At 43.3% G+C, this 24,252-nt stretch overlaps 1 protein-coding gene across 6 annotated transcripts in view; it reads right to left on the minus strand.

The window, feature by feature from the left end:
* PEAK1 (pseudopodium enriched atypical kinase 1) overlaps positions 1–24,252 on the minus strand; it is a 110,096-nt gene that overhangs the window by 31,449 nt on the left and 54,395 nt on the right. For 5 of the 6 annotated variants that reach the window (XM_039557937.1, XM_039557938.1, XM_039557941.1 and 2 more), the window contains one exon: positions 1,185–4,447. In XM_039557937.1, the coding sequence (XP_039413871.1) occupies positions 1,185–4,342 (3,158 nt within the window). In that variant the 5' untranslated portion in view covers positions 4,343–4,447. Of the gene's footprint in view, positions 1–1,184; positions 4,448–13,749; positions 13,841–24,252 lie in introns of all 6 variants that reach the window. The other variant, XM_039557940.1, reaches the window with a different exon arrangement.

The raw sequence follows: 24,252 nt of genomic DNA on the forward strand, positions 1-24,252 counted from the left end.
GTAACCTACCTCACCTTCTTCAGCTTCCCCTGGAGACAGGACAAAAAACTAGGCTCCTGTAAAGGGGGTTGAGAGCACAAACTCCTGCAATCCTTTAACCTGCCCTCTAAAGGTAGCTACTTCTCACCAATTAATTTAGGGTAAATCTAGAGAGACTGCACTCCTATCAAGGGTTATTCTAGCACTTTTCTTGTATAGACAATGGAGAAAGAAAACCAAGTTGTTTTACTTTAGGACAAGTGGCAGTCTGTTTATGGTGACGTCTAACTATGCTCACACAGAGATTTCTATTAGCTTAAAACTGTTTTAGCTAAAAAACACTGCAGTTTTCTTGTACAGAATATAGAGAAAGAAAACCAAAAAACACTGCCATGATGCATTTTCTGGGGCTCACACGTCACAAAATTTTCAATTTCCTACCATTAGGTTGTTGTTATAATTAATTAAATAATTCAAGTTTGAGGCTACTTTGGAATTGGTATGTGTAATAATATTGGAAGACAAATTCTAACACATCCACAGCTGTGGTCAGCAGACAGGGAATTTAACTGTGCCCACGTTACTGACTTCAACTGATGCGACCAGCTCTGCTGGATCCAATACTGTCAGGGGACAAAGCACAGTCACTGCCAAAGGCCTTGCAAGACAGAGATAAGACTATTGTATAGGTACTCTAATTCTGTGATTACTTTTTTACAAGGTTTATTTTGGGAGTGCTGCAGTGATGTTGCAGTGTGGTTAATTAGCATTTGTCATATTCTTAGGCATGTGAGGTAAAAGTTAGCATAGCACCTTCCATGAGTCACAGATCTTTTAATTTCTGTTGTACTTCTCAATAGTTGCCTTCTATTTCTGCTGAGAAATTCTGAAGTTTCCCATAACATAGAAACACTTTCTTAAAGTAGAAATTCAGGAGAATGGATCTAATTCAATGGAACATGGCTATTGTGACATATTCTGGAAGACAAACTCTAAACATCAGGTACTGCTTCTAGTAAATGTTTTACATCTTTTCTGATATCTAACGTAACAGAACAATTTTAAAATACGCTTTAAGTTACCTAAAATAAATGTACTTTGAAAAAATTGCTTTAATGTAATAAAACTCCTTAGTCTCTCCCTTTTCAGCAGCATATACAGGACAGTTTGCAACTGAGTAAGTGACTAAAAAAGCTGAGTGGTACCTGGGGATTTTCTTGGGAGCCTGAGGTGGTGAGGAATGGCTCACTGTGTTCTGTTCCGAGCTCTCTGGAGGCTTTTCCTGTGTTTCTCCCTTGTCTTTCACCAGTGCCTCTGCAATAGCAGACTCCACCCCACCCTTGAGTGGGAGCTCAGCCTTTGGCTCCGCTTGTGCTGGTTCACATCTGTACATGAAAACGATTGACGGCTTCTCGCTGGAGTCCGACTTAGCCTCGCTGAACCAGTGGTGCCGCTGGACTGGAGGAGGGGGGAGCATGTGTATAACAGTTCCATCCAGACCCACCAACTTCCCTTTCTCCCTGTCTTTCTCTCTTTCTTCCTCATCGTCAGCTTTCCTGCGTCGGAAGAAGCTCTTGAACGATATCCAGCGTTTGGGTTTCGCATCGGGACGCCGTCCCTCCGAGTGCAGGATGGACTCGGCCTCTGTCGACCTGGTGGGGCTGTTGGGTTTGGTCCAATTGCTGAAATGCCTTTGCAGCAAGTTGCTGGCATGGTAGGGAGAGGAGGTGGAGCGTGGAGGGGGGAATGGCGGTGCCTGCTCTGCCTGGGGACTCGTGGCACTCGGGGTGGCTCGTGCTGGCTTTGGAGAGGGAGTGGCAGCTGCCTGTGAAAGTGGATCTTTCTGCATTTTAATGGCTGTGTTTTCCGTCTTGGAGGACTCCACTTCAGGCTGTGACGTAAACAGAGATTTGGGTCGTACCAAGGTGCTTTTAGTAGCATCTCCCTCAGGGGGTAAGGAATACAGTTCTTCTACACTACAGGACTTGGGAGCAGACTGAGGTGTTTCTGGAGGAGACTGTGGAGGCTGGATAGAAGCCACAATCTGTGAGAGCACCGTGCTTGCGTTCTCTCTGCCGCCGCTGCTGCCAACAGAACCCTCCGGGGTTACATCTGGTTTTGCTGCAGGCTCTTGCATTGCCTTTTGAACTCTGGATGGGGAGCTGTGGTCAGCACTGTGACTCCTCTGTGGGGATATCTGGCTTTTACTGAGGCAGCTGTTGAACTCTTGGACTTTTTGAGCCACAGAGCCCAGCCTGCGCTCGGAGCTATTGGCCACCCCCTTTGCTTGGGACAACTCAGTGGGTTTGCTGCCTATGGCTTCAGTCGCTTTACTTTCAGTTTCTATTTCTTCATAGGTATGGCTTATCACACTTGTAGTTTTATCTTTGATGGACAGCTCCCCACTGGTCCCTAGAAAACTTTTATAGATTGCCAGGTTATCATACGCATTTGGATTGATTACAATAGGAACTTTAATAGCATTTTTAGAACTCTTAGCATAAGTGGGCTCATCATGAATGATAATAGGAAAAGGTGGCATGCCAGCATTGTTGTAACTGTTGAATTTTATCTCAGATAAATTAGGAGACTTAACTGGGATAGTTTTCGAGGAAATGTTTGTAGCTGTAGGTGAAGTAGGAGCTGACTTGTGGCTTGTCTTCCTGGGAGGAACAGAAGGTCCTGAGCTGTTTCCAATCAGTTCCACCTTAGGTATCTTCTGTCTTGGACTAGTACTAGAAGTCCACACTTCTTGGTATCTGATTGCACTGGATTTTTTCAGGTTAGCATGTACACGTACAGGTGATGCTGCAGAAGATGCAATAGGTGTGCCTGGGGTTACTGGTGAGCTTGGGTTAGATGATGCCTTTTTGGTTTCTGAGGTTTCAGTCTGATTCTCTTTACATTCACTGGTCATGGCAGCTGATACATCCACTACGGTGTATGGCTTGCACACTGGTTGTTCCATATTCACCACCCTGTAAGGTTTAGCTTGCTCCTCCACAGGCACCAAATTAATAGTTACGGCTTGACCAGCAACATCTGAAGAACTTTTATTCTCCGGCATATCAGTCTGCACAGCAATTTTGCCATCCTTCTCCTCCAGGCGAAGCGCAAGGACTGCCTTGTGAGTTTCCAGACTTTTCAGAGCATTTCTGGGTGCTTTTGGCACATCCTTCACTTGTTGATTGTCACAAAGACTTTCATATTCTGGTTCAATCACTTTGAGGTCCTGAGGAGTGCTAGGAGATAACCCTCCATTACAGAGCTTCTGGGAAGAACTGCTGGTTGTCCCAGAACGAGACTCTTCTGTCAGAGAAGAATCAGGAGATGTAGAATCAGAGGATACCATGCTCTGCATGCTCTCTTGCCCATAAAGAATCACAGTCTCTTCCCCGTAACCATTTAAAATTTCATCATAACTGTCGTCATAATCCACTGCACAGATCCGCTGGAGAGACTTGTTCCGAAGGGGCACAGTATTCCATTTTTTGTCAACACAGAACGGAACAGGAGACAGGGTGTTAGCTCTGAAATTAGCAAAGCGAGGTTGGCCCCTCATGCGGATTTCCATTGCTAACAACTCTTCATCACTTTCATCCCAGCTCTCATGCTCTTCCTGCATGCTGCCAAAAAACGTGTCATCCTCACTCTCATCTCCACTAGAGAACTCTGGATAACAGAAACGTCCACCTTCATTACTTATGACTTCAGTGCTTCCACTCAGAATAACATGCTTACTCTGTGAATCCTTCATTCCACCCACCATGCAGCTCGGAGGGATCTTCCTTTCTAATGATCTTTTGTAACAATTATTTATCCTTCCCAAGAAGGTTTCTCTTGAGTTTGTTACATTTCCAGTGAGCTGAGGTGTGGTATCCAAACCTGCAATCTCCTTCAAAACTTCTGTCAGTCCATTATTATTGTTATTTGGTATCTTACCCACGCCCTCGCTGTTGCCATAAGGCCTAGGAACATGGCTGTAACCTTCGATCTCCTCCTCATTATTATTGTTCAGTGGTTTTTTGTTCAAGACTGCCTTGTTCCGGTTCCACCCCGCAGGCAGGGGTTTGTTCTCGCACTGATCCAGCATGGTGAGCTCGCCACACAGCCCCTGCCCATCTGCCACCATCATGGTGGGTTTCACAGCTATCGTGGGCTTCTTGGCCACAGGTGGGCGGAAGCTGCCGGTGTTTCTCCCACGCTGGCTGTTACTTTGGTTCGCATTGGGTTTCAGGTTTCCATGCGAGAGGGGCTTTTTTTCCGACACCGGGGGTAACTGGTGCAAGCTCTTGGGCTTGAAGCAGTTCTTACATTCACCGGGTTTCCAGACGTGCTCAGTGAAAGTGTTGCAAGCAGACATTTTCCCAGAGCTCGATGCCGTGCTGCTCAGTGCATGGTAAGAGTCTCATCCATGTGGTTCCACTCTGTTCACATAGTATGGACACTTCTTTGAGCAGTGATCATGCTGGAAGAACACAAAACAGATATCATTCTTCTCATAAAGAATTAAAACTTTGGCAGCTAAGTCCTATGTTACTGAAAGCAGAGAGAGGGAAAAATGGCAATGACTGAGAATTTAGAGTAATTCTCTTGACTAGTTCAGGACCATTGACCTTTAATTTTGTCCAATAAAACAAATGCAGGAAGAGGATATAAACTCGAAGATTACCGCACATTATGTTTTCACCGTAACTACTCAAACATGAGACAGAAAAGTAAGAGTATGTTTACTCTCCTAAATGCAATTGAGATAATTTGTTTTAGCTTTGAATGTGAACAAGCTGAGCTTAAGTGAGAAAATATGTTCAAGCAATTCCAAACTCTGCCATTTTAGCACTTTTTCCATCAGAGTCAAATGATAACTGGAGAGATATTTTGGCTGAACAGATAGGCTGTTCTGATGCCCTGGAAAAGCCAGATAAAAATACAGCGGAAATCTTTCTAGAAAGTAATTGTTTTTTCTCCTTTTGCTTACCACTGCGGCAATAAACCATTCTGATATACTCAAAACAAAGCTAAGGATTTTTAGTCCCTGATTTGTTTCACATGTAGCTTTCCTACCTAACCCCTCCAGAAATAACAACTGAAGAAGAACTGAAAATCTCTTTCGAAGTGAATCTTTTTATTTCCTGAAACAATGAGCCTTAAGTAAAAATCAAACACGAATCTGCTGTGCTTTATAGTCACTGGAGTATCCAGGATTTGAGAGTTTCATGAATTAATGCCTGAAGATTTTAAACCTTCTGAGCCAAATCCGCAAGTCTGTTCTCTTCGTCACTGTTGCATAACTCAAATTATCGGAGACATTTTACTGAGGTGAAAGAATCTCTATGTCCACTGCTACTTCTGTAAACAGAGGCACTGGAAATCAGTAATTTTCAATTCTTACAGGCCTTGGGGTGCAAATATCCTTGCTGCTCACCCAGGTACACGGCGAGGGCATTGATGACCCTGTGCAGGTACAGATGCAGCTCCCCACAGAGCCCGTGGTGGGAGCTCAGCAGCAGGGAGGCTGTGCTGGAATTCACCACAGGCACCACTGGCTTTCATCAGTGTGGCGAACAACAGGATCATTCGGAGAGCTGACACCAGGAGGGGTTTGTCAGTCTCCTCACGTCCCACTCTGTGTTTTGGCAAGGGCTGTCCTGTGCTGGCAAACCAACAGAGCAATCCCGATCCAACAGCAGATGGGGCTGAAGCCTAACTCTATTAGTGTCTTCAGACACAGCCGTGCTACCAGGGCTATCAGATTTCATATGCTGACTAAATATGTTTCCAGACAAAGCTTTTTGCCAAAAAGCCACTGCCAAAAGCTTTCTCTGTATGACTTAAGAGATAGAAAGTCTGCCAGACTGAGATCTGCCCAAACTTTTAGACTTTGTTTTACATATACAGAGTAAAATGCCTTTGTATGTTTCTTGATCTCTCTCATGATTTGTTGCTTCAACACTTTACAAGGCCATACACTGTAAGCAGAAAAATTACATTAAGAAATAGTTCTCCTAAAGCCAGAGAAAGAGCATGTACAAGAATTTTATACTCTGGTTAGCTCCCTCTTTTCATGTGTTTAACAAATAAAAGGAGTAAAGTTACATTAATGGGAATCTAAACTAAATGCTTTCTTAGAAAATGTATTTCTCCATCACATAAAAGCTCTGAACAACCAATTTAAACAAAAGGGTTAGTGCTTGTGTGTAGGTTTTAAGATTTACCCATGTGATCTTATTTCTCTGAAATTGCATAAGCTGCACTTGCTCTAGAATCCCATCACAAGGCAGGCAGCTTTATGGTGTTCCAGGTTAAGCATTTTCTGCTAGGAACAGGGGAGCACTGAGAAAGCTCTGCACTGCCTGCCTTCCTGTGGCTACATCCTGATGTGTCACCACTGGCTGTGTCACAACACACTGTTCACTCTCCTTTGCTCTGACACTGATGCTGACACTTCCTCTAAGCCAAAGGAGGGTTACACTCAACATGAGAATGGGAACTACAGGAAACTCAGGAGAACCACAGTTCTCCAGTGGGAGTCACAAATACAGCTCTGTACTTGATCCTAAAACACTCCCTGCCATGTAGCAGCAGTGCTGCCTGCAGCAATTTACCTTAACAGTCACACACCTGGTGATTGTGGAAATGCAGATGTGGAACCTGTACACAGAATATATGTAAGCCATGTGTAGTTATTTTAGCTCTTTTGGTCTCCAATAGCCAATAAAACTGGTTTGAACACAGCCTTGATCCCTAGGATGATTTGTGACAGTCTGGAACAGAAGAGTCACTGACTTCCTGGGTCTGTGAACCCCAGCTGGGTTTCCAACTGGCTCGGGCACAGCAGGACAAGCAGTTCCTGTCGTCTGCCCTGAAACTGCCTGCAGCTGCACCACAGAGGAAACAACCACCTTCCAACAAGAGGAAATGGATCTTAAGGAAACAACCCAAACAATTCCAACACTGTGCTACTTTTGTACTTTGAAATCAGAAGCGCTCCTACGCTATTTCAAATTAAACCCACAGTGACCTTTATATGTCGAAGCAAGCATTTGCGTTCTAAAAAAAAAGTCAGTTTCTTCCTTGCTGTACAACTAAAAGCAATCTTTCTGCTGCTTTCCTCTCCTTTAAAAAAGAAAATTTACTTTTTCAACTACAGATTCCCTATTATGAGTGGTAATTATGGTGAGAGTGATTAGGAGTGATAAGAGAAATGAAATCTTTCAGTAGGCTGTTGTTCCCATGGCTGTCACCAGCAGCTGCAGCATGGCAGGGGGCAGCAGAGGCCATCGAAGGGACTGAAAATGCACACAGATACAAGAAGAAAATCACCCTGACATTGTTCGTTGCTGGATTCCTACACTATTTCCAAAACAAAGCAGGGCAACGAGAGACCCAGGCAGTCACACCTCAGATCCCTTCAGCTGCAAGTGACCAAGTATCTTTTCTTCCCTAACTTCCCTGCTTCCACTGATGTTCCATGTACTTGCTAAGGAACAGGAATGTGCTCCCTGAAGAGCTCCTGGCTCTTCTGAAATGAGTAGTTCAGATGACAAAACTTATTTGAAGACACTCAATCTACGCAAAAGCAAGGCAATGACAACTGCAGATGTTACTTACAAAACAGCATTAGACTTGTAAAGAAAGTATTAATAGCAAATCCGTAACATCAACAGTCTGCATTTCATCCCTGTATCTCAAAGCCTTTTATGTAAGTTGATAAACAGAACTATTGACAATTTATACAGGGAACCACTGCAGTGCTGTGACGTTAAGGAACTAAAATTCACCCAGTGAGTCAGTGTCAGGAGCAAGAACAGACAGACAACTTCTGCTCCCAACAGCAGATCGTGATACTTCATTCACTAAATGGTTGAATCAGCACAGATAATTTATCAGCCTTAAAGGCCAAATCATCCTTTGTGTATATGAGACTAATGCTCCTCATTCCAGCAGGTACACAACTGTGCACAGGAGGGCTAAGCCTGGCCCTGGTTGAGTTGGTATCAAGCAGTCAGGAAGGCAAAAGCATATTTTAGTTTTTGGATCAGAGGGAGAAGATGACAGATTCGGAGCTGCAGTGCAAAGATGAAGCAGAGATCAACTGAGATACCCTCATGTCAGGGAGCTTGCACAGCAATGCAGAAGTGTTTCTCTGGCTCTTTTATTTGTTGACATCATCTTTGCTGAGTGCATGAAGATAGTAATAAACATGCATTTCAGGCATTTTGCCTTTGTTCTAGGTAATTTCAGGCTGGCAGGTCTCCTTTGGATGCATGCTGGCTGAATCACAATGAAGGCCTTCTCCAGTACTACTTTATACTAAAATAATCCAATTAAAAGGAACTTAATTGGTGTGCAACATTCCCTACAATTTCAACATTTTAAAAATGAATAGTCTTGGTAAGTACCAGATGGTGACATGCACTAATTAATCAGGCCTGCTCAATGAACGAGCATATGAAAATGAATGCACCTATTAGACATGTGTTTGCAATGCGGTGTGCTGCGGAAAACTCCCCCCACTGAAAAGCTGGGATTTTCCTGAGCTGGTAACCAGCACCCTCTGGTCTTTTCTGGGATCACCACGTCCTGACACAGGTTTCCTTTGGTTTGTCCTCCTCCAGGGAAAAGCCGTTTACCTTTAGTGCTGCTGTCCCTGACAACAGGATTGCGATTTTTATGCTGCAGGATAAACTGCATTGATCAGCCTTCTTCGGCACCAGTCCAATCAAGTGCTGCTGCACAACCACAAACCTCTTGCCACTGCCAGGCATGTCCTCAGACTGAAAAAATCAGCAGTGGGAATCCAACCTGGGTTTCCTATACAGGAGTGCCCAAAGGCCACAAAACCACCATGGCTTTGTGGTTTGTCTGAACCACTTACAGGCATCTGGACAGTCACTGATCATCATAAACGATAGTGCACATCTCCCATAGCAGGGAGAAAGTGATGTTATTCTTTGCCAGCATTTGATTTCTGTTTCTTTTAAATTTTAAAGTAATCATAAACATTTTCACAGACTGTTTTAAAAACTGAGACTCATGCAGGTCCTGCTTGGGTGGCAATGGGCTGTGGAAATGCTCCCAGAGAGTGTCAAGCACTCACTTCACTCGTGGTATGCCAGGAAAACCCATGAAACTAAAGAATAGCAAGCAGCATTATGGATTGGCACAACTTTATTCCCAAAGTGAAGGATATTTGCTAAATATCAGCTCATTGCAGTACCAAGCCAGAGCTCTGACTCTGGCAGAGTGCACAGATGGACATTTCCATAAATGCTGGGCATTATCACTTTTGTTAAAAAAGAAAAGTTTTATCTTGCTGTAGATAGGGTTATTTTTCCTGTTTTAATGTCTCACACTGTATTTTTTCTCCTTTAAAAAGAGTTCAAATGACATAAATATTCCATAATACTAAGTAAGGGAAGGAAACCTTTAAATGTGGGGTTTTTTCTTCACTAAAACTTGCAAGGATAAAAAATAATAGAAATAACCAACAAACTGGAGCATAAATCTGCCCAGGGCTAGACAATCTGTGATGCTTTAGAAGAAAACAGGCATTTCTTTGCAATTTACCTAACCCAAAGAGATAATGCCATAGAGCAAGGAAAAGGCAAGGAATATCCTCGGGATCTGCCCAGGTAATCTGAATAGATTCTACATCATCACACAGGGAACACACGAAGCTGTAATGAGGCCAAGCTCTGCCCTTTGGTGCTGGGGCCCAACGGGCCAGCCAAGGCAGGTGTTTGAATATGAACTCTTTTGAGTCCCAGTAATAAGAATTCTTGACATTCTTAACTGGAGAATTTTTTTTCCTTTTGGGGAAAAAAAAAAAATCATCATTTAGCATTAATAACATTTTAAATTTATAAGGTCCATTTAGACATATATAAATTCTTATAATAATGATCACTCAGACAAGGCTGTACAGTATCTTCTTTAGGAATACTTTTTTATTTACATGGAAAACGAATTTTTATTTTTTACTTTATGAAAAGTGAGGTAAGCCAGACTATAAATTGTTTGCTTTCTAAAAATGGCTGTACAAGATTCTAAGACCTAGCAGCAAATTAAGGGTAAGCGTATCAGCTGACAGGAAAAAGCACAATAATAATTTCAAAAAAATATCCTCAATTCCAGTGCATTTCAGTTTCTCCCAACTCTATTTAAGGAAAATGATGAAAATTAAGCCCTTCACAGCATCTTAAAAGTGCACCTGTATGACTATCTCTTGACCAATCTAATTATCTTTGATTTACCCTTCCTGGGCTCACTTGAAATTCTGCCCTTTGATCTTTTTTTCCTTTTCTTTAAGCACATGCAAACACTCATGTGGAGCAGAATGAACTTTACCAAACCTCTCCAGAATGTGCTCACAACACACAAAAAAGCAATTACCTGAGAAACATTATAGTGCTTTTATAGTCAGAAACCTGGTAACAGTTGGGGTTATCCTTCTGCTGAGCACAGCTTGAGAAGGAAAAGAGTGTGGATCATCACTGGATTGTGGAGTCCAGCAATTCTGCAACTTCTGTTTGCTTAAACCTTTCTCCCTTGCACTACTGCAGCCCCTGGCTCCAAAGATCTTAGTGCTGAACAATCTGATGCAGCAAAACCCACAAGTGCCAAACCTGACCCCTCCCCCCAATCCATTTCAGTTTCACAAATAACTTGTGGATAGCAAAATACAAAATGGCATTGGAAAGGATGGGAAAGAACTGACTAAAAAGTAGCCAAAGACACACTGGTGGTGTCAGGGCAGAGAACTCAGGAGGGAGGGGCTGGCTCCCAGCCAGGGTAAGATCAGCTACAAGACGGAGGGTACAGCACAGTGGGCACCCTCCAGTGGTCTCAATCCCCCCAGGAGCCTTAGGAGTCACTAAATAAAGACTTGGCAGAATTAAGTTTAAAAATAAACCACAATGATGCATTATAAAAAAATGAGGTATTAAAAATACCTGATAAATTACAAGCAACAGCACAGCAAGGCTGGACTGTGTAGAGCCAAGAATTGTGGAGAAATTCAGGAATCAGGTGGCTGAGCTATGCAAAGTTATCCAGTCCTCTATCAGAACCAGGCATCAGTACAGCACAGGGTGAAGGGACGTGCTTTTTATCATGACTTCTGGGAAGGAAACCTGCTCTTCCTACCAAACAATGAACCAAAGGGCAAAAGAGAAATGGCACAATTTTATTTTAAGCTTTGAAGAAGTTCTCTCCAATTTCTAATGGCAGGACATGCAAATGGTGTCACAGAAAACGCCAGGCAACCAGCAGATTACATGCTTTCTGTGTGAGAAAATCAATGACATGACTTACTGAGTATTGTGCTCAGTTCTATTTATGACATCTCAGGAAGAAATGCTGCATAAAACAGCCACAAAAATATTTTAATATGGAAAGCTTTTCATCCCTTCAGTGAAACAAAAAGATTAGGATAGTTTAGTTCAGATTTGAGACAAATAAAATAATGTAATAGTATATTAAATGATCCGTCACATAAAGAAGACAGACTGGGTGTTCCCATTTAGTGTCTATCTCAAAAAAAGGCAATAAACTCAATGCAGCATATTTACATCTCCAAAAAGAAAATGATTCCACATAAAATGCTTCCTGAAACAAGCTGGCACTGAGATCAAGGGGTCAATGGATTCAGAGGAACAACCACACATTTATACGTGGGATGAGCCACTGACAGCTCTATGAGGTGGGGTAAACCCAAAGCTCCCCATTTCAGTGCTTAAAAACAGCATTAACCATTTCAGTGGAGCAGAGGATTTGCTCATTAACAGATTGTTCTCGTGCTGTCCATTGGAGAAGTCTGGGCAGCAGGGACTGCTGGAGGCTGGGCCTGACTGCTTCTCCTCTTATCAGATCCTGCTCTTTACTTCCAGTGGGTTTAGTTTGATACAGCAAAACAACCAAATGGCGCAAGAACACTGATATCCCATCATCTCTCAGTGGTAAGGTCAGGCCTTTCTCTCCTCCTCCCACACCTTGTCACTCTTGTCCCAGACTTATAACTCAGTCCTGGATCATTCCTTGTCTTCTACCTTTTGTGACTTCATGATCATGTTTGATACTGGGCAGCGGGGGCCTCAGGCTGTCAGGTACCTGGGCCAAGGGACTGTGTCACACCAACAGGTCCTGCAGGGATCTGGACAAATCCACAGCAATACCCAAGGCAGGCAGTGGTAATTACCAAGGTAAGGAAGACAGATGGAAGTCTTAGGAAAGATTAGTAGTTTGAAGCTCGTCACACCACAGGATAGAAAAATCAGGGTAAGGTTACAGAGGAATGAGAGAGAAGGGATTTTTCTCTAAAACTAACCTCATCAATCTAACTTTTGAAGACACATACATTACTAGTTTATGGTGGAAAATATAAATAAAAATAAGCCCTATACTGCTAACTCATTCACTATGTGGTAGAGCAATGCCTGGAAAGGGCCTGAATCTTTGTAAAATCTCCAGTTTCCCATTCCACAGCAACCATCTCCTCCCACTGCCATCTGCTTGGTGCACTCGTTTTGCCTTGTTCCTCACATCTATGATCAAAGACACATTCTAATTTGAGGGCCTCTTTGATAATCTTGAGAAACTAGCTACAGGTAATTTTTTGACCATCAAAGCTGGATCCAACAGCTTACTCTCACTCAGGCTACTCTTCTAATTAGGATGTCATTTATTCATCCCAATAAGCTACTTCACCAGGCAAGATGAATGTAAGAAATTTTAATCTGCAGTCATAAGCCAGAGCAATGAAATGAGTGATGAGCTCCAAGTCACAAGGTTAAAGATATTAATGTTTACTAGTGTTGAAGTTTACAGCAGATAATTTCTTTGCTTATTTTCCTTATGCTTTGCCTAAAATCCATCCCCATAAAATGGCAAGCCACCACTGATAAGAATGTTATTAGGGATAAAAAGCACCAGCATAGATGAAATTCAGAAAAGGAATTAGGAGGTACTGGCATTGGATGCTTTTAGCATACATAATGAGAATTGATTTTTTCCTTATTCTGATGATTAAGTGTTGTGCCTGCCAGTCCACAACACCCCAGTGTTCCAGGCACATCATGGGGGCTCTGTGTGCAGCCATTTCCCTTCACAGTGACAGAAAAGGACTAACAGCCAAACCCAGGACATCTAACAGTCAGTAACCAGCTTCTAAGGCTACCAAAAGAGGCAAGATGTAGGGCAGGAAAAAAACCCCAACAAAACCCCAGTAATTTATTCTAGTTCCCAAAATCTGATTCCATACTTTAAAATAATCCACACACGGAAGAACTATGCAGTGAAGGCATCATTAAATATAATCAAGGACAGAATCAGAAAGGAAATGCAACAGAAATCCTGTGTTAGTTTTTATCTTTACAGTCAATGACTGGTTTTTGCAGCTGGGGAATTTGCTCAATTTACTCCATGAGAGAAGAAATACCCTGCGTTTTCACAGACAGATGTTTAAACCTATCAAGTGTGTAAACCTCTATAATTTTTAGCCAGTGCTGTAAGTGGAGCAAAGGGGAAGCAGGAATTGCTTGCTGCTCCCAAGCAGGCTGATTCAGGCAGGAAGAACCTGCCCTGGGAGCCCATCTGCTCTGTGGGCAGCAGGAGCAGCCAGCTGCATCCGGCACCTAAAAACCAGAGGTGGCTTATCACAGAGCCACAGCAGCAGAGCCCAGCCTGGCACGCCCCTGCAGCTGGTCCTGCCACCTCTGCCCAGCCAGGCTGTCCCACACTGGGCACTAATTAAGAGGCTGCTCATCATACCTGGGAACGCCAAGCTTGCAGCCCAGCCAGCGCTCACTCCTGGATCAGGACACAGCAGGAAACAACAAAGCTGAAGCACAGCAAATGAGCTCTAGCAAAGCAAAGAGAAAGAAAATCATCACCAACATTCAATTCTCTTTCTTTAGTTCCTCTTTACAGATAGAAATGTTTTCCTAAAGGAGCTGATTGCCAAACATAAATTTTGCTACTTGTGCTTGACAGAATCCTGAGAATGCAAATCTTTTTGTAGCCAGAAAAAACACAATGTGAATTTTCTACTCTTGTACTGCTGAGATGACTCAATACCAGTCCACAGGGGTCTGAAGGTAAAAGCAGAACCACACTCATCTGAATTCCTTGCCTTTCAAAATGAGATTTTTATGACAGAATACTTTATTAGCAAACAGGGCTGCTACAAGCCCACACCAGGAACCACACCAAGCCCAGGGCAATTACGTTTTGTCACTGCCATTCTGAGTGAAATGGGAAAGGCTGCTATTACCTGCTCTCTTGGAGGGTCTTGAGGGAGGTTTATTCCTGCCATGTGCAACACTGTGGCATTTGGAAGTAAATTGTTTATAATAAGAAGCAGTCTGAGACAATAGCCACATCAGCAGCATCAAGTTGCACAGCACCAGGAAAACTGCCCACTGCTCCTTGCTGAGGTCCTGGGTCTCTACAGACTGCTCAGGAGACAACACCATATTCCACTGCAAAAGGAAAACTGCTCAGGAATACAAATCAGGCTTCCTTGCTACTGCTTCACCACCACTCTGCAAACAAAGGTGAATTTTATGCCGGGTCTCCCCAGGATGGTCATAGAAGAGACTCCACACTCTCTGTAGTGCTTAACCTTGCAATTTATACAGGAAAAAAAGGAGGTAATGGCAGATTTCAAGGTTATGGGCTCAACCTTGGCTTAATTAGTCGTGGTGCCATATGTTATGTGATGGTTACATAAACAGGGGATGGGATCCCAACCAGTGGCCAATGGGTTGCCATGGTGACTGTGACAGCCATCAACGCTGCCGTTACTCATCGCTTGTGCCCCCATACTTCAGAAGCACTACTGGTTCTACTTTGCTATTTTAAAATCGAAATATGAATAAACTGAGCTCTCTAGCCTTCTCTGGAAAGAAAGCTGCCCAAACCTTTAACCACAAGTGACTTTTGTGAATTGTTAGCAGCATCCTTGGGCTGTTGCTCTCTCAAAGACAATGCAGTGTTTCTGAAGCTTCACACTGGGGACAAACACAACAGAACAAACCCTGCCACTCGTGAAATAGATCCCTCCACACATGGAGTCCAGGCACTGTCCTTTTCAGTCCAGACTGTTAGCCAGGACTCATGATAATGGTGTGCTCATGCCTTCCACAAGCTTTTGAGGATCTTCACTTCTCTCAGTGCAATCAGGCAAGCCTGGCCTGAACTCTTCTATTCCCAGTTTACAGTCATACATAACAAATAATATGTATTTCCTCCATCTTTTTTTTCCAGTATAGCCAGTGCATTTTTCTGCTTTCAAATCTCCTACTCTCCCTATTTATATTTTCTTTCAGACTGTTCATAAAAAACCCTGACTAATTTTAGGACAAAGATTAATACAGAGCATCCTGCTCAGTAACAGCCTCCTACCTACCACCAGTTTCAGACCTGTCACCCATAGCCAGGCCTAACCCACAGAACATACACTGCATTTTCATCATTTTGGTTTCTCAGTAACAACACAGAAAAATGAAATTAAAACATACTAGATTTAAAAGTTAACTTAGCCTTTTGTATACCTGTTAACCAAGTTACCTATTTATACCTCACTAAAAATCCAGCATCTGCAAAGACAACGTAAAGAGGCACAAGGACGACAGGAAACATGGTTTTTCAAATACAATGAATTTGTGTTTTATTTTAAAGCTGTTTTAAAAAGCAAGCCTTTTGTTTGCAATAGTATCCAGCAGTTACTCGACAGAAAAACCAGTCTGAGTAATCTGAATAAAGATTAAATTCTAAATTTTTTGGATTTCAGTGATTTGCAGAAATAATTTTTGGCATGACCAGAAAATGAGTCACTACTAACTTCACCTTCTATGACTGTTTCAAGTACAAATCATTTCTCATCTGACAATCACTCAGCTTTTAAAGTCAGCTGTTTTATAAAGCCTTTTGTTGAAACCTGGTATGTTAACAGGGATCCCAAAGCCTTAATTTTGAGAGAAATTGCAGTATGTCACACTCAATAAAGGCAGAAGACTTGTGTTGGGATGCCAGAATGCAGTATGTAAAAAAAAAAAAAAAAAATCAAAAATGGTGAAGATTCAGTAACATGAGATTTATCAGCTGCCTGGATATAGGTATAGGACTGGCCTTCTTGGTTGCTTCCTACAGCAGTGCTGAGAAACTGAAGCAGATCTGCTCTGTGCTGTGCAGGTCTTCAAAATACATGTTAATACAAAAATTTTTGCTACATAAAAATATTTGTTTCTCCTTCCTTTCTTGAGAGAGCAAAGTAATTTCCTTACTTCCCTATGGTACTGCAGGAACAGGAAGAGTAAAGAGAAAAGTGGAGAGACAGGGGTTGTAAGGAGCAGTTCTGCACGACTTCCACTCACCTGTGGCTGTGCCAAAACAAGGTTTGGTTGGGTTCCAAGAGAAGCCCCTTCCCCTCCCCTCCCCTGTCAGGACGCAGGTACCCAAGCAGCCACACTCCAGCCCAGCGCTGCTCCTGCTCTGCTGCCAGCCCCAGCCAGTGCCAAACACCAGGCAGCCCCAACACACTGCACTGCTGCTCCAGCCCAGAGCTCTTCCAAGGCTGAGATAATTCAACACACTTAACAAAAGGATGGGCCCATAATGCTAATTAGCATTGTGTAGTCAGGAGATAGACTGGAGCCTATAGCTCTAATGTCCTAAGTTAAATCTGTTCTCTCCACATAAAGACCGCTACATTAACCATGTCTTATTTTCCCATTTTTCTTTTCAGGGAGCCTGGATGAATTGTAATGCACATGGATAGACTGAAATGCTCAGCAGATGATTTTGCTTAAATCTCAAGTAAGACAAATGTGACGAGATCTTCAATCACTGCCCTGGGATGTGTGGGCGATGTATTACATTTTACAAGGAACAGCATTTGGAAAAATTCCGTTTTCACTCCTCAGCCACTGCACTCTTTTAATTACTTGCTAAACTTGGAGAAAGAAGAACTGGAAAGGAAAAGGGCAGAGGAGACTTCACCAAGATAATGAGATGGCTGCCTGCTGAAGTGAGGCAGCAGCATCATTAATGCCTGAGCTAAAGGAGGCAAAGGCAGATCCCTCACCCTGCCCAGTGCCTCCGTGTCAGCAATGGGGTGTCTGCAGTCACTGGTTTTCAGTAAGATATGAAGCTATAGCAGCAAGTTCCCTACTTGAGTGAGGGGCTTTGTTTCATAGGGTATGATGGAGGATTTCAGTTTGAGGCTCTGTAGAAGTAATAAAATAAATTCTGCCTCAAATCTCCATGAACCTTTAATATGCCAGGATCCAGAGACAAATGAAAGTCTCTAAACGTCCCTGGAACTTTTACCACTTGATATGCTTATGCATTCCCTGGTGCACACTTCATTTTTACTAAAAATTCAGTGCAAAGAAATAAATTAGGAAGAGCTGTAATACTATTTTTTTTTTAAAACCAAATTTTGATCTCCCCTATGAAAAATGTGATTTGAAAACTCTTGTACTTATTATTGTCCAAGGACTACAGTTTTTTCATCTGTTTGGGTGGATTTGTTGAGATGCTCCACACCAACGTGGACAATACCTTTGTTTCCTTGTAGATGCAAACATGGGAGCGTTATCCCAAAATCCAGCATCATGTCTGCTGCTAAACACACTCCAAGAGTTCTCAGGTGAGTACATACTTTTCCTACAGAGGTAACCAAGTTCTGACTCTCACATGCTCAGAGGTCATGCATCAGGTTCAACAGTTTTGCACAATTAAAGCACAACTGAGAGCATTATTTTCTTTCAATATTATTATTGTAATATTGAATGATAAATGTAATACCACAAGTGTACAGCTTTAATTGAAATGTAAACCAAACTGTTTGATAGTCTCCTTCAGTTGTCCTTTGCTACTTATGAAAATAATTCTAACAATTACTGTGCCCAAAAAATCTGAGAAGGAGATAAAAATCACTATCTGAAAGTTAAGTAGTAATTCAGGGGTTAAAGTCATATAAATAGTGCCTTCTTTAAAAATACACCTCTATAGTTTGCATACTGCTGTAGCAGAGAAGTACATATTAGACATATTTATAAACAAACACCCAATGGGAAGAAAATACAAGTATTAGATCTGTTGGGATATTCTGAGATATTCAGATTGAGAACTACGAAAGACATACACATCACAGGCAGAAAGCTAAAGTAAGTGTGACCAGATAAAAGGGGACCTAAAACTGAGAAAATATGATTACAAAAATTATACTATTAATGAATTCCAGGAAGAATAAACTTAGCCAGTTTTTTGAGTGAAAGATGTTAAACTCCAGACTGTTTAAAGCCATCCCATAGCAACCTGTCAGAACCTACTGGGGAGGATGTGCTAACACCCAGCCAGACCCTTCTGGACACCTGCTCTAGCAGACTCCACAGGAGATCACGGGCCTTTTCCCACAGCATTGGCTTTGGGAATGATTCCCACGCTGCCCTTGAGTGGGTCTGGTGTACCAGCCCTAGCACTGGGGGCATTTCACCACCCTGTTTGAGACGGTCACCACATCACACAGACCCACATATCATGTACAAAATTCCAACAGGTAACTTCCAATCCAGATAATGCACTCCATCTTTTAAAGAAACACTGTAAGTCTTCAATCCATATAGTAACCTTGTGGACGTGAGAACATGCAATTTATGGCAATTATTTTATAAGGGAGAAGGAGAGAGGTTATAACAAGATTATGAGCAACGAACTGCCAAACCCAGTTCTAAAATTATCTTCAGCTTTAACAAATCACAACTCTAACCCCCTCTCCCTTCTGTTTATTCCTAAAGCCTTTCTTCTTTCTCCTCTTGTGCTTAATCTGATCTAAATTCTTTCAGGATGTCAAGGGGATAAATCTGCTATTAAGAGCTACTAGTTTCCATTTGCTTTTTAGAAGTGGGTGTGTGACAACACTCTGAGGCATTACACAGGCAATTAGGTATGCACAGGATGCCCTGCTCCACAGAGACAATACGCAGAGAAGTGGAGGCTAAAACACTTCTGCATTAACAGGAGGACCCTTCAAGTGCTTTGCAGAGTGTGCTCCAGGGCCACTCAATTGTCCCACAGTGTCAGTATTCCAAGCAGAAGACATTTAACTCTGTTCCTTCCGAGACCAAAGTATCAACACAGGAATAGGGTATTTATGCAATGCCAGTAACAAGATTTCTACCTAGCAATTTTCTGCAACTTAAATGTAAATGATGCATGAAAAATGTGTTCTTATGAGGTATTAAACACAAGCCAAGTGCTTTAACAGAAAAGTAGGAAACACCCCAATGATCTCTGTGTTTTGTCATCATCAATGACTGCAGCCCCAAGGAGCCTCCAGCTCCTGCCAACCCAGTAGCAAATAAGGACTCAGTGCAGCTTCGAAGAAATTATGGTACTTTCTTATGTGCATTCAGAAAGAGACAGTCATGAAGCATTGCCTCGCTAAATGTTATGAAAGTTCTTATAAATATTCATGTGCAGCATTTGTACTCTGAGTATTTAATCATTTCTTTACATGAAAGGAACAGGGAGAAGGGGAGAGGAAGAAACTACTGTTTCTTCAATTCCAAAGAGATCAAGGCAACAGAAAAGGCAAACTTGTGCACAGGTGATCTATAAATTAATCAGCACCAAACCCAGAAACCTACAATAAAAGAGAATTTTTTCAGGTAGATTTTCTGTTTTCATTCCATCTAAAGCTACACGATAGTTTGCAGGTATTAAACTAATGATTTCTTTTCATCATTTGAATTACTTGAATTTTGATCCTTTGAATTTTTACATCATTGGCTTTTAAAAAAGAAGACTGATCTGTTGCTTCTGACATTTGCATGAAGACAGATTCAGCTGGCTGCACTCTGCACCTCAAAGCCCATTGTCCAGGTAAACCCAACATCAGAGCAGGAGCCAAACATGGCTGCCTGGCTGGAGAGGCTTTGTGCCACTGGACACTCGATCCATCCCCTCACAGCTGCTGGGCACTAAAATAGCAAGACTGAAAGCCCTGTCAGCATCCTGTGCAAGCACTGCATGTTGAGCTCCATCCATTGCACACAGCCCTTGATCGAGCCTCTCAGACCTAAAGTTTATCAATACTGCTGAGAATGAATATAGATTTCTGTAATACATGCTGACAATACAAAAGCCTGTTCACAAGTGGCTTGTGCACAAAAGAGAAAAGATATTGCAAAACAGCTTTGACATCAAATTATACACCTAAGAGAAAAGCAAAGAGATGTGGAGCAACAACACCTGAACTGCTCAGAAATCACCCAGCAGAGACAGCAGTGAGGGCTCTTGCCTTGTGATGTGGCCTCCAAGCCAGACCAAGAAAGCCCCTGACATTCTTTTCCCTATCCTTCTGCACTGGGAACACCAATTCTTGCTGGAGACACGTGTTACACTCAGGCTTTGGGTACGAGTGCCTTTGCAGACACCACACTCTGGACGTACCTCCCATCCAGGATGCTGTAGCTCGAGGAAAAATTAACAACGTAAGATGTTTATTACTGCAGGCCCAGCTCCTTCACACATACCTTGGCTGGCAAGCAGACCTAGTGCTGGCTGAACAAGCTGGGACAGCAGCAATTACAGTGGAAAAAGCTTATTGCTACGGTGCTTCTGGTTCCCTATTGTATCAGTCAAGGCAGATTCCTGCCAGCTGTACCTGTCTCTGCTCTCAGGTGTATTGGACCAGTCTCAGTGGAGTCACTCCAGGCCCATACCATGTTTAGAATTACAAAGCAAAATGAAAAGTGGTGCTGCCTTTTGCTTCCCTCAGGAAAACTGCCTCTCGCAAATGGTTTTATCATTTTCATTATATCCTGTTTGATTTGCTTTACCATCTTGACTGGAACAATAGCTAAGACATAATAGAAAAAGATTTTTCCACAGGCTGGTTCTAATTACATTAAATCTCAAGTGAGATACGACATTTAAATAAGAAACAACAACTGCAGAGTCTGAGATAATGACATACCGAGATACCAGGCTTTTTGAGAGTGCCATTAAAATGATGCATGAAGCATTACAGTTAACTCCAATTGGGTTTCAACATGAAAACCATTCCTTCTGTGGCACAGTGCTGCAAAGAGAGGTCAGCATTTACTGCACTCAATGTGCAACTCAACAATTAGGAACCATTATCCCCTATGCTGAAGTTGCAACACAGACACAGGCTTAAACTTCTGTATGAGGTGAGGCAGTTGGGAAGGCAGGGTCCCTGGGATTAATCACCTCATGAACCACAAAACAGAGCAGAAGAGGTTCTGAAGAGCTCCGGGATTTTGCTGCAAGTTGTACCTTTAACATTTTGTCATCATAACTGAGTTCTCTTAAGTTTCCTGGAAAACATATCTTTAGATTGGCTGGAAACCACTGAAATATAGACATGCAAAATGGAGACTGTAGCTGTGTGTCCTACAAACACAGTAGAACCTGTCACAGTCCCATTGCTCATTTGTTTAACCTTAGAGGCACCGCACAGCTGTGCTGCCAACACTGGTGCTTATGGGGCCCTGCAGCAAAGTTCCCTGCTGGGAATCAAAACTGAGGGAAGGGAACTTCTGTGGGGAGAAAAGGACTTCAGTCTTTCCCTGTGCCTCCCTTTCCTTTGGCTACTAAGTGCTAACCCAGGCTAAAGGGAAGGAGAAGGGTTGGCCTGAGGGGATTGAGGGCACCCTCAGTCAGGTCACAGAAAACACTAAGTTGGGTGGGAGTGTTGATCTGCTGGAGGGCAGGACGGGCCAGATCCATGTGCCAAGGCCAGCTGTATGAGGTTAAACAGGGTGAAGTGCTGGGTCCTGTCCTCAGGTCACAACAACTGCCTGCAGTGCTACAAGGCTGGGGGCAGAGGGACTAGAAAGCTGCCCAGCAGAAAAGGACCTGGGCAGCAGCTGAACGCGAACCCAGGTGTGCCCAGGGGGGCAAGAAGGCCGATGGCACCTGGGCTATTCCAGCAATGGTGTGGCAGCAGGACCAGGGCAGTGACCATCTGTCTGTGCTGGGCACTGCTGAGGCCACACCTCAGGTCCTGGGGTCAGATTTGGGCCCCTCACAACAAGGAAGACATGGAGGGGCTGGAGCGCGTCCAGAGGAGGGAATGGAGCTGGGGAAGGAGCTGGAGCACAAATGTGGTGAGGAGTGGCTGGGGGAGCTGGGGAAGCTCAGCCTGGAGGAAAGGAGGCTCAGGGGCACAACTCCAAGACAGGAGGGTACAGCCAGGTGGGGTTTGGACTCTGCTCCCAGGCAACAAGTGCCAGGACAAGAGGAAACCACAGTGATGAGCCACAAGCTGTGCCAAGGGAGGCTTAGGTTGGGTATTAGGGAAGATTTCTTCCCTGATAGGGCTGTCCAGCCCTGGCAGAGGCTACCCCGGGCAGTGGTAGAGTCACCATCCCCAGGGGAATTTAAAAGCTGTGTGGATGTGGCACTTGGGGACATGGGTCAGTGGTAGACCTGGCAGTGCTAGGTCAGTGGTTGGACTCAAGGATCATAAGGGTCTTTTTCAACCCTAACAATTTTCTGATTCTATAATGAGGGGGAAGAATTTACCAATTGCCCTTGCTCATAGCTTGTCACTAGGCTGAATAACATCAAACCATGGCTAAGTGCTCCTCTGCTGTATGGCTAGAGCTGAAGCCCGTCTGTACATACACAGTGGCTGTCAGTTTCTTATCTGTCCAGCTGGTTTTGCATAGCTGTCATAGGAAAGTTTCAAGGAAATTAGCAAGATACTGAGGGGATTAAGACACTTTGTTTCAGTCAATACACAGAATCTGTGATTCTAAATCCTATACTCAGAGAATATACTTTCACAGAAGCAGGTCAGTAAGTAAAGCATTCTTGTTGAAGTAGCAAAATATTGATTCTCTATTAATAATCAAGTGCACAAAAGAAAATTTACAAAGTTTATTTCAGCACACAAAATAAAATTATTTTCTTGAGTGTATATCCCACACTTCAGCCTTGCCCCACTGAAGTGCTCTGACACACAGATTGTCTGTGTTCACCCAGTGCCAGGGCACTGCAGGATGATGGCTCAGACACAGCTCAGTACTTGCAGTTCTATGACCACATGGCAAAAGCATTTGCTAAATGCAGCTCAGGTATCTGCACAGCCACTGCTGGAGATGCCTGTCTGGATAGAGCCAACCTGAATGGAAAATACACATGCAACTATTACTACTTATGACAATATTTAATTTGCATTAAATAAAGAAGGAATTTAACGGGTACACCTTTCCCTGTCAACTACTGTTTTGTTAACTTCCTTTAGGCACTTATGCTTATAAGACATTTGTAAGCTAAAATTAGATGGCCGTGCTCACCTTCATGTACCCTCACCACTTCTCCTGACACCTCTGAACAGCCCCAGCTTTCAAACTGCAGCAAATCCACCTGTGGGAGGGGAGGAAGGGTCGATTTCTGTCAGGTCAGGGAGCTGAGAGGGCTGATGAACATCAGCAGTGAGCACCAACACTCAGCCCAGAGGAACAAGGCTGTGAGGCCACAAGGGAGGCCATCGGAGCTCTGTCTCCCTCTGCTCCCCAAGAATTGTCAGTGGAGGTTTCAGCAGGTGAGGAGCAGCGGGTTTTGTGTAGCATCATGGCCTGAACAGATCCTGTTCTAAAGGTCTTGGGCTCACACTGACTGTCCTTTTTTCCCCCCAGTTCTTGGCATAGACCTTCCACACTGGATCCCACTGAAATGCCAACATGCAGTTTTACATGGAGACTACACAAAAGGCTGTTTCTTCCCCAAATAGAGGAATAATTTGAAAACTTGCCAGTCTTGCTCATGAGTTGGAATAGAGGCTGGTAACAAGAGGCTGCACAGGTCACGATGACCTGAGAACTGAAGGGAGCTGAGGAGTGTCTCCCAAAGCCAGAACATCCCTAGGATCCAATGCCAGCACTGCAGTGCTGGTAACTCCGCAGCATAAGGGCAAAACCCAGAGCCTGAATTCAGCAAATGGGCTGTGATCTGTGGCACTTGCAGTGCTGTATCCCATGGCTCCTCATCAACTGTTCTGTCACATACACACCTGATTTGCCATCCAACTTCCTTCCTGCACAGGCTGGTGGTCTCTCATTAAGACCAAAATTTACAGAGCCGATTTCAGCTTTTATAGAACCCACTGTGCTTTCTAAAGATCCACCTTTTCTTCCAGTCAACTGAAATAACACTTCCTGTCTATGGCTCCTGGGGGTTGTTTTACCTTTTCATTTTTTCTAAAATTTATTTAGAACTTGCAATGCCTATTTC

This window comes from Corvus cornix, chromosome 10 (genome assembly GCF_000738735.6).
Source record: "Corvus cornix cornix isolate S_Up_H32 chromosome 10, ASM73873v5, whole genome shotgun sequence".
In the NCBI taxonomy this organism is placed as follows: domain Eukaryota; kingdom Metazoa; phylum Chordata; class Aves; order Passeriformes; family Corvidae; genus Corvus; species Corvus cornix.